The sequence below is a fragment of the Lathyrus oleraceus genome, chromosome 4 (genome assembly GCF_024323335.1).
Source record: "Lathyrus oleraceus cultivar Zhongwan6 chromosome 4, CAAS_Psat_ZW6_1.0, whole genome shotgun sequence".
NCBI lineage: Eukaryota > Viridiplantae > Streptophyta > Magnoliopsida > Fabales > Fabaceae > Lathyrus > Lathyrus oleraceus.
Genome location: NC_066582.1, coordinates 370,032,949 through 370,044,657, shown reverse-complemented (window position 1 = coordinate 370,044,657; position 11,709 = coordinate 370,032,949). Strand labels below are relative to the sequence as shown.

The 11,709-nt window shown below is 37.7% G+C and overlaps 1 protein-coding gene across 1 annotated transcript; it reads left to right on the top strand.

Annotated features, from left to right (window-relative positions):
- The first annotated feature begins 5,645 nt into the window (after nucleotides 1–5,645).
- LOC127137486 (U11/U12 small nuclear ribonucleoprotein 31 kDa protein) lies at nucleotides 5,646–6,479 on the top strand. The gene has a single exon (XM_051063945.1). It carries the CDS (start codon nucleotides 5,646–5,648, stop codon nucleotides 6,477–6,479), a length of 834 nt encoding a protein of 277 aa, XP_050919902.1.
- The last annotated feature ends 5,230 nt before the right edge of the window (nucleotides 6,480–11,709 follow it).

The following is an 11,709-nucleotide window of genomic DNA, read 5'->3' as shown; positions in this document are numbered from 1 at the left end:
CAGGGTATGCTTCAAAAAAAATTCCTGTTACAATAGAACCTATTTCAGAGAACCATGACAGAAAGAAACCTGTACCAAACCATCTAACCTTGATCAAATATACGATCTAAAACTGCACAAACCACTACTGCATCACCAGCATATCAACCCACAAATCAGCTCACGCACAAGCAAAGTATCCAAAACAAATAATCATTACCATAGCAAAATTTCATTCAACTTCTAACACAATAGCTAACCACATCACATTCCAAGTTAACAGGTTTTCAGCATATGACTAACCTCATGGTAATAGAATCACAGGAGCAATCATGACTACCACCATGTAAAACACAGCAGACTAGCAATCCAAGCTCAGCCATCAACAAGGTTAACATCCATACAAGTATCATCAAGCATCCTGAATATCATTCAGATCACCTACCAAATACCAACCATATCAAACATGGCATCCATTTAATGGTCATAAGACTTGTAAGCACACAATTGTTATGATAAACCAAAGGCAAAGATTCACAGGATTCGAAAATACTTGAGCATCAATTCATACCTAAATGTATTAAGTCCTCACATCAGCAAAACGGAAGAAGTGTTTGTGAATCGAAGTTGAGAAGTCATCAATTAAGGTAAAATTATGCCAGTAAATACCAATTTCTTACCTCAATTGTTGAAGGTTTCACCGCAGTAAAAACTAGATGGGAGATTCAGTGAAGACGCCACGCATTGGAGATTTTTTGGACCACAATCAATTCGTTTCCTACCACATTTACATTGGTCCCACGCCAAATCTAAAGAAAGATTTGATGCTAACGGAATGATTCCTTTTTGCACCATCTGCCAAGATCCACCACGATTTTGGGGACTGCATTTCACTCTATAAAAAGGAAAGCTAATCGATTGAAAAGGAGAGAAGAAAAATACCGTCACTCTCTGAAATCCAAACGAACCTTACACCGAAAAGCTCCGCTAAAACTCTGTATTTCAACTCTGATTTTCACACTGAAAATCAGGGTTTGAAAGCTTGACCCCTTCAATCGCGTGCAAAGGAAATGACAATCATTAAGGAGAAAGTCAGAATCAGACAAAAACAATGAGTGGATACAGAAGGATAGAAAGAAAGGAAGAAACTTGAAACAACAAGCAAAAGAAGAGGGACAACGTCATACATACTCACCGAAGTAATCATGGCCGTCAGGTCTTCGTCGGGGCTACGATGCTCCGGCGGAATCTTTCCCTTTTTATTTTGCTTTAAAGTGCTTTGACCTTGTATTTTGACTCGTTAATTTCTGCTTCTGTTGATTGTGATATAGAAAACGGTAGAAGCTAAGATTAGGTTTTCCTTTGAGGTTCCGATTCGCTACTGTTTTCTAGATCCCGTCGAGGATTTGGAGGTTTGAGGGGATTGTGGTCGTTTGTCACGTTGGAAGTTTTGAACTTCATGTTCGAGTCCTGGTTTGTTTGAGGATGAAACCGAAGGGTGTTCATCGGTTTCCTTTCAAAAAATCTCTCTCTGCAGTTTTGGATTGGGACCATGCACACGATTTAATAGGGAGAGGATATTTTCCAGAAAGAATGAAGAGTCGTTTTAAGAGAGAGAGACAAAATTATTTTGATTTATTTCTTTGCTTTAAGGGGTGATTGTTTCTTCTTTTAAAATATTATTAAGAGTAAATTAATGTTATTGATGATAGATACTTGGGTGCTGTCAGATTATGTTCCCAAAATCTTTATGATGTTATCAATGAACAATGATGCGCGTGGCGGTAGGTAAACCGAGGCCAACCTTTTCTCTTCTCGGCGGTACCACTGGGCTGAGTAGGAGAGGATTTTGGGCCTTGTGGCCCATCCCGAAAATAACACTACTTTAAGTCCCTTGGGCCTTCTTTATCCAATGTTTAGGCCTAACTTTTTATTTATTTCCCAAACATTCCAATTTGGTCTACTTGTTTATGAGCTATTCTTGATTGTTTTAATTAAAATTAAGATAACACTAATATTAGAAATATTTATTAGTTCGGTTTCGATTACTATTTTCAACTCTTCTTTTTATCTTGTTATAATATTATAATTAGTTAAATGGTGGATTAATGGTTAACGTCAACAAATAATTTACTTTATTTTCTAATAAATAAGTTTGACGTTGGTCAATACCAAATAGTCTTTCCCAAAGTATATTATTCTAAATAAATTCAAATTCACCGTATTTAAATAGTATTCTCTTAAAATTATTTAATTTATTTTGAATGAAAAGGAGAATAGTACCTCCGCTTCACTATCTCTCGACTATTCGAACAATTGGCGTACGCCATATTGCTCGGATTTTCGTCATTCATTTAAAACCCTAAAACTCCATAAAATTAAAATCACTCCACCAATTAATTATAAATTCTAAAAGTTTTATTTTAATAATTAATCTTTGAATGAAAAGGAGAATAGTGAGCATCCGCTTCATTATCTCGATTATTCGAATAATTGGCGTACGCCATATTGCTCGGATTTTCGTCATTCAATTAAAACCCTAATAATCATACAATTTCAAATCAAACATAATTTCTAAATTCAAATTATTTCTAAACTTCAACCATCATATTCAAATCATTTTCCAAATCAACTACAAATTCTAAACATTTAATTCTAAATTTATGATATAAAGAGGATAGGAGGCGTACGCCTCACTATCTTTCGATTATTCGAATAATTGGCGTACGCCACATTGCTCGAGTTTTTGTCATCAAACTTAAAACACAATCGAATTAACTCAAATCACCTCTTATATCAAACCCAATTTTACAAAATAAATTATACAACTTCAATAGAGAATGGGAGGCGTACGCCTCACCACTCCTTGATTATTTGAATAATTGGCGTACGCCACCTTGCTCAAATCATCGACAAATCCAAACCTACCAACCCAAAAATCAAGCTATCTTCATAAATCGAATTCAATATCTAAACATATCTTTTTACAATTTAAACCTCGGGTGATAAAAGATGGGAGGCGTACGCCTCACCGTCTCTCGATTATTTGGATAATTGGCGTACGCCATATTGCACTCACTCCCTACCTACTTCCGCGGCCGCTATCTCACGTCTCCTCAAATCTCTCGATCCCTAAGAGGCCTGTAAATTATCGACTTCCGACTAAAACACGTTAAAAAACTTGGATAAGGGAATAGGTGGCGTACGCCTCGTTATTCTTTGAATAAGCAAGTAGGAGGCGTACGCCTCACTACCGTGCGTATTCAACATCCACAAACAAACTTTCAAAACAATTCGAACGAAAAGGGAATAGAAGGCGCACGCCTTATTATTCCTCGAAAGAATTGAACGATTGGTGTACACCATATTGCTCAATCTTTCGTCGTTCCTCAAATCATCAACAAATCAAACCTAACTTCTCGCCCTCGAGCGATCGAAACCATCAAATCCAAACACGTCAATTCAACTCGTCACCCCCGCGTGACCAAAACCCTTTCAAAAAGAACACTGTCAATCCTTTCTAATGCGCACAACAAACCAGTGCTAGAGCCTCCACCGAGAGTAGACAAGCCAGTGTTTAGCCGTTAGAACGCCGACCTACACAGTCGTTCATCAAAACAAAACACAACCAATATTCGTAGTAGCCCGAACTACGAATGCTCTGATTTCCTTATTGCACCATAAGGATACGTAGGCAGGAGATTGCTGTATCTTCGCGAGCACACTAATAAAAACCTCCCATTTCCCCCATCCTGAGGTCTTCATCCACATCTATCATCAATTCTAATTACTCGAAGCAAGCAGATAAACAGTCAATTAACAGTCAAATAGCAAAATCAGACTAAAAGGTTCCCGTTGAGTACAACGGACGTGAGGGGTGCTAATACCTTCCCCTTGCGTAATCGACTCCCGAACCCGAATATGGTTGCGACGACCATTATTCTTATTTCTAAAGGTTTTCTCGATATTTTCCTATTCCTTCATTGGAATAAATAAAGTTCGGTGGCGACTCTGTTTCGAACAACATTTTTTTTTCCGCGTCCTATCGCGAGGGATCGCATTATCATCTTTTTTTGAGGTGCGACAATTACATGCGACTCTATATGACTAATGCACAAATACAAGCTATTCAAAATCCTTTGATTCTTAGTAATTTGGTGTCCCCACAACGACAATAAAGTGGATGAATTTTTCTGAAATGAGTCATCTTATATCAAATGTATATGACTGAGTTTTAGTTTAGTTTACAAGACATAGTTTTTCGTAAATCGTTTTCCCTCTGCTAAGTTGCCCTCCAAATAATTTAAATGGCCGGGTTGTCTTGATTAGACAGATTGCTACTAAGATGCATTTTATACAAGCTTATTTGAAACGAGGGTGTCCTCTACCACCAACATTCGTAGAATGGAGAGAACGTCTTAAGGAAGAAACATCTGAGTGAGAACTTTGCTTTTTTGGATAGGATGCATGAGTTCTAGAAATTAAATGATGTTGAAAAATAATACAATAGAAAAAAGTCTAATGCGAAAAGTTCAATAAATTTAAAAAGATGTCATCGATTTTGATGCATTTTAATCGTATGTACTTCTAATTTTGTTGATTCACTATGTTCATTTTTATTCTTATATCTTCATTTTAAGATGTCCAAACATAATCTAAGCGTATAAATAAAGCATTACTTTTGAAAACAAATTAATTGTTGAGTTTCTAGTAAGAGATGAGTCCTCTTCAATTCTGGACAAATTCTACATAAGAGTTTTTAAATGTTGTGAAACTGAAGTTATTAGACTAAGGTTTGCTTAAATTGATGCAATGAGATGATATGAAGTGATATGAGATGAAATAGAATAAGATTACATTGTTTGAGTTAATTAAAATCAGATCCAGTATAATAAAATTTTATTATTCTATTTTATTTCATTTCATCACTTTTCATTAGCATTGTTTCCCTTAGATATGAGGAATAAAAAATTACATCACTTTCTACTAGTATTGATCACTTTCTACGAGTATTGTTCCCTTTAATATGAGCAGAATGAAAATTTTCATCACTTTCCATCAGTATTGTTTCTCTTTTATATGAGCAGAATCAAAAACTTACTTTGTTTTTATCGCTAATTATTCAAATAATAAAGTAATAAAATTTCTATTTCACTCTATTCTATTTTTGCTAAATTTCAATAACTCTATTTATCTTAAGATATTAAAATATAATCTAAAATAATATAATAAAATTGTATATCTAACGAACTAGAAATTTTTGTCTTAAAAATCTAGCATCATACTAACAAAAAATTATTAAAATTTATATATGCAGATGGGTGGCTGACCAATTAAATAAAAAAATATTAAAACATAATAATTTTTAGTTTTATGCTATCTTTACAAGTACTCTGGCGGTGAGCAAGTTGTCCATTTACATATGGATAGTACTGCTTATAAAAAAATAAGAATGGATAAAACCATATATAAAACCAATCCAAATATCCGGATCCATGTCCAGATCCGCTTGGAGTTTCGCTTCACTTCTCTAGGGTTTCTCAAACGCATTATAGAATCTCTCCACTCTCAGATTTCCTCTATAGATTAAAGAAGCATCGGAGAACTAATTCCGTCGCCGGAAACCGAACGCCGTTGCCGGAAACAAAAAACCTGAACCGAAAAAAATGTCAAGCAAGAAGAAACACAAACGAAAACACAGCGACAACGATGAAGACGACGACGTTTTCTACTACCGCTACTGCGCTTCGTCCTCAACCCCCAACACCACCACCGGCACCACATCCAGTAATCAACCCCAATCAAAACCGAACAACAAAGGATCATCAATAGGAGGAACAGGTGAACCCTTAGCACCATCAAAATCGACGCTATACGTTTCTAATCTAGATTACTCCCTAACAAACTCCGATCTCCATACGCTCTTCTCTACTTTCGGCCGCATCGCGCGTGTAACCGTTCTCAAAGACCGTCACACGCGCCTAAGCCGCGGTGTCGCGTTTGTCCAATTCGTTTCTCGTAATGACGCCCAACGCGCCGTGGCGGAGATGAATAAGAAGATTCTCAATGGAAGGACTCTAACTGCTTCTATTGCTGCTGATAATGGACGTGCTCCGGAGTTTATTCGGAAGCGCGTGTACAATACTGAGACTGCTTTGTGTTATGAGTGTGGGGGGCATGGTCATTTGTCGTATGAGTGTCCTAAGAATCAGTTGGGGCCGAGGCCGCGGCCTCAGCCTAAGAAGCCGCGACGGGGATTTAGTGGGCTGAGGGATAGGGATGGGGAGGAGGAAGGTGATGAGGAGGAGGAGGAGGGTGGTCAGATTGCTGCGGAGCAGTTTGACGATAATTGGGCTTCTGTTGTGGATGATGAAGCGGGTGAAAGGTTGCTGGGGAGAAACAGAAATGATGATGAGGGTTTGGACAACAACAAGACGAAGAAGAAAGGGAAGAAAGCTGGGTATTTCAGTGATGAGAGTGATCATGATGATGATGATTGATCATGACTATGTAGCATTGACACTTCAGATTGAAGGTGTGTGTTTGGTATTCCGCATTACCGCATTATTCAACTAGTCCTGTGTGTCGTGTCTATATATGTGCCAGTTTTTCATAGATCTAAATGGCAATTTTTGTTTTTATATCAAGATATGGTGTAATTGATGAAATTGTTTATATGTTGTTGGCTTGGTTGGATGTGTTTATGGTTTTGATCACAAGCACATGTTAGTTATTAGTTATTGTGGTAGTAATTAGTGATAGTGGTGGTGAATTGGTGATGAGCATTTTTGTGTATTCCATATTTTCATAGTTAATGAATGATGACAGACGAGTCTCTTATTTATCGGCTTAATTTAGCATTCGGTTTACCTGTAAAACAGAAAGGAAAAGCCTGTTCGTTATGTTTTTTATTTTGGTTCAGTTAAAACATGTAATGTAATCAAATTGTAACACCCTGGTTTACTTTATGCACATCTTGTTATCATATAAGTAAGGTTTTTAATTACAGTTGTGGTGGTTATGTTATGATATTTGATATGTAGAATATTGTAGTCAGATATAGCTGGATTTGATGTGGTTGTTGAGATCTTGAAAAGCATAGGTTGTAGACTTGTAGTCACAATTACTGTCGCCGTTCTTGTGGAAAGCAGTTTAAAACCATGGGTAACAGTTCTTCTGATTACCTTTACTCTTTGATGTCTACTGAGCATTTTTATGCAGATTGATGAGTATTTCTCAAGTTTCTCTTAGAATGCTTAAATTGCTTCTCCCAGAGAAAATGTGGTATCCTTTTCATGCATAATCACTTGGCTGAGCTGGAGAATAATACCAATTTGTGCCTCACCCTTGACACTAGGCTTTAAATTATAGGTTTAATTATTCTGTAACTTTTTGAACCATGGGCTATCTTGAATGTCATTGTAATGATATGTAGAAAAGAAATTGGTTATTGTTATGCTATTTCCTTTCTTTCTGAATTATGGCTTTGAATCGGATTAAGTATAGTTATATTATATGGAGTTTGGGGTCAATTGTTACTGTTGCACTGTTGGTTTTGGATATATCTATAACTCTGAAACCATATTCAGTTGACAGTTATATATAACCGATAGATACCATATTCATGATTGTCTATATACTTTGTATGCTCATATTTTTTACTAATTGAATCATTGTCTTATGGCACAAGTTAATGAAAATAGTAGAGTTCATATCCTCTATGAATAGGATTAACATGAAGCTTGATTACATAGTACGATAATTGTACTCAGATATAAAGATATTGGGAGTTTTGTGAAATTCAGGATATCGGTTTCTTGAATTTTGTTGAAGTTTGAGCAGATTCAAATAGGATTAATATGGGTGTTCTTGAAGAGGAAGTAGGTAAAAGTTTGGAATTTTTTTTCAAAATAATAATTATTTTTTTTTTTTTCAAAATAACTAATTATTTAAAAAAATTATCAAAATAACCAGGTTTGGTAGAGGATGCGTCAGATGAACTGGGGCACCCCCAATGCATAAAGAGGAGGCGTCAATAGCATTGGCGCATGCATTGCGCTCCTCACGAGGAGGCGCCACTAGCATTGGCGCATGCATTGCGCTCCTCATGAGGAGGCGCCAATACTAGTGGCGCCTGCATTGGGCCTCATGAGGAGGCGTCAATGCTAGTGGCGCCTAGGTGCATTTGGTTGTGTGGGCGCTAATTCATCTGGCTGCATGTGATGGTCATGTGGGCGTCAATCCCTCAAGCGCCCACATGTTTTGTCCGTCTCTATAAATACCACGCATTGGATGCAATATTTTTCACTCAAACTCATCTCCTAATACAATTCAACCACCATCAATTTCAATTTTCCCTGTTTCAACAATGTCTGCATACATTCAAAACAAAGTGCTGATGTAATATTTTCTGCCGTTGCGGCTCCGGTACAGATTCGACTTTGGAACACAAATATGTTTGAACGTCTTAATCGGACGTTGTACAGTTGGTTAGAGGGAGAAATTGGAGAGGGTGAACGGATTAGAAGAATACAATGGCTTGTGTCCACGTTCAACCAACACGGAGAATTACGCGAATTGGTGGATATTAAGACAGACCAAGACGCTCGTAGGATGATGCATTACATGTTCAAAATTGTTTTGCTGGTTGTAATTGCATAGTTCTTGTATTTGTTATAATTATATGTGTTACTGTTTATGCAATGGTACTTTCGTGACAGACGTCTAATATGAAATAAATTTAATTTTTCATATATTGCAATAGAGGTACATGTAAATTTATCTGGTTGTGCTCATTCTAACACTAGGACAGTTATTACGATTGTGACCTAGTTGACGGCATGAACTACATAGTCTAACCATTTTGTTCGCCGTATCCATTTCGGTTCGAATTCGGATGCTGTTTGGGCGACCCTTTTTCTTCCTTCGCATAACTTCGTTGTGCCAGACGATGTCCCCTTGATATTCTGGCCAATAATCCTCTTTTGCCACTACGAAAAAACTAATTTTATAAACATTTGAAAGACTGACGATTTTGTAAACTTCAGATAACAAGTATGATGGATCCCTTCGAACCTTTGAGCATGCCGCAAGGACATGGGAGCGGGGGTACGAAAGGCTTGGAACTTTCTGCAGTCGCACTAACCTCTATCTAGTTCGACTCTGTACTGTCCCATCGGCATGCCCTCATTGTGATCCATGGACTCGACAACACTAAACCAACCTTTACTTCGGTCAAAGACCGTAACCACATGTGTGTTTGCTTTGGCAGCTTCATGTCTGATGAATTTCATTGAAGCATCACTGAACAACTGTCCAGATTGCAACACTGAACTCCATTTTAAGCGTCTGGTTTCAAACAACGCCCTTAGCCTGAAATATGTAGCATGCACCAAAGCGATTATTGGTAGGTTACGGATGCCTTTGAAGACAGAGTTCATTGATTCCACAATATTTGTTGTCATGTGGCCCTAACGTTGATCGTTGTCGTATGCCCTAGTCCACTTCTCCAAAGGAATACCATGGATCCACCGTACCGCATCTTCGTTTGACAATCTTATTTCCTTGCGGTAGTGTTTGAAAGAAGGTTCTGATAATGCATAACCTGCATTGACAACCTTCTTCCGCAACGTCTTATCTTTGATTTCCCGCATGAAATTCTGAGCAATATGTCTATTACATAACACATGCGTCGAAGGAGGATTTTGCCAGCCGTTGTCAATGTTATTATATGCACTGATGATTGAAGGGTGTCTGTCGGAGATCAAACATAAGTTAGGCTGAGGTGCAACGTGCAATCAGAGATTTCTTAGGAAAAAACATCATCCCTCAGCAGTCTCCCCTTCAACTAGGGCAAAGACGATTGAAAAAATATTGATGTTCCCATCTTGTGCCACTACCATCAGTAACGTTCCTTTGTATTTTCCGTACAACCATGTACCATCAGTTTGTATAATTGGTTTACAGAAAGAAAAACCTATGATACCTGGTTAATACACCCAGAATAGACGGTGAAATATTTTATTTCCAACAGCACACGTACCCTCTGGTGTATAGGCGGACAGTTTGTTTCCAGCTTGACAATTGTTCCGGGAGCATATTGTGTTAGAGCCAACAAGTATTTTGGAAGTTGTTTGTAAGACTCCTCCCAATTGCCAACCACTTTTTCAATAGATTTTGTCCTAGCTATACATGCCTTCCTATATGATGGAGTGTACTCGTACTCTGCCCTAATATGCGAGATTATTGTGCTCACCTTTAATGATGGATTGTCGCTAATAACAGATAATATTTCATCACATATTAGTTGAGAGCTTAATTTACGAAGATCCTGGATTGGGTTTGTCAGCATGCATGTGTGATCTGGACCCATTGATCCAATCTCCCAAGACTCGCTCGTCTTCCGGTACGAAGCTGACAACATAAAAAGGCAGTGTTCATTCAGACAATAAACTTTATACCTCGATGCGTCAGTTCTGTCAACTCTGAAATCAGCTGATAGTTGCATGTGGAATTTCTTAATGGCTCTTACACATTCCTCTTTTGTGCGAAATGTGTCTCCTTGTTTCAAAGATCCTTGCATCTGCACGTAAGGATTGTACCATACATCTGCTAAAGGTTCATCTGAACCCAAATTTAACCTTGTCATCTGTTGGTATTGGCTCCTCTTCCTCTTCAGCGTTCACCATCAAATCAACCATGATCTCAGATTCTTCTTCTTTGTCATCTAGAACATTCACCTCAGCTTGTTCGTCATCAGTCTCACAAAACACTTGTGACTGGTCAATGTACAAGACACCTGTTGTTGATGTGGGAATATATACAACTCTATATCGTTGTAACCAGATTGTTCGTGACTGACAAACATATGCTGAATATCATCATCATCTCGAATCTTCTTCTGATAAAATTTAACCTGGTTTTCTACAAACCAAACCGGATTTTTATAGATGATTTGGCCTACATTACTGCATTGCAATTTCTTTTCTATTCTTTGTTTCAGATGTGAAAAATTTGATCGTCGATTTATTGTAAACCGAGTTACCTCTGTGTTTCTAAAACAAAAACCAAACAACTGATGATCAAATATTTCACCTTCGACATGGGCACTGATCATGTAATGTTGTGTGGAAGACATTTTGTTGAAATATTAAATATGTAGATATCTTTAAGGGAATTGAATGCATTGCTAAGTTGTTCATCCATACAATATAAATAATGTCTCATTGCTAACTTGGTTGTTGCATTGATAACTTGGTCATTGTTTGTACAAACTTGACCATGCATGTAGTAGAAAGAATCAACCATGTAGAGAAAAGAGTGACAAGAACACACATGCGCCTGAGCCCTGAGATTCCCACCTAGGCGCCCATTCCCTAGGCGCCATAAAGTAACTGGGGCGCCAAAGAGGAAGGGCGCCCCTTCCCATTGCCCTACACTAAGGCGCCAAGAGGAAGGGAGCCTCTTCCTTGCATGTGAAGAATCACATGTAGGCGCCAAGAGGAATGACACATCTTCCCTTACATGTTGATTCTTCACATGCGCCTAGAAGAGATTCCTCACATGCTATCTCTCACATGCTTTCTGAAGTTTGTCATTCCTTTGTCTTCTCTTGCCATTCCATGCAACCAATCATATTCATCTTAGGTTGCAAACCTACTCACTCATTCATCTATAAATAGCCTCTCATATCAACAATATCAAATCATCTTCATCAATACTCAATTTTAT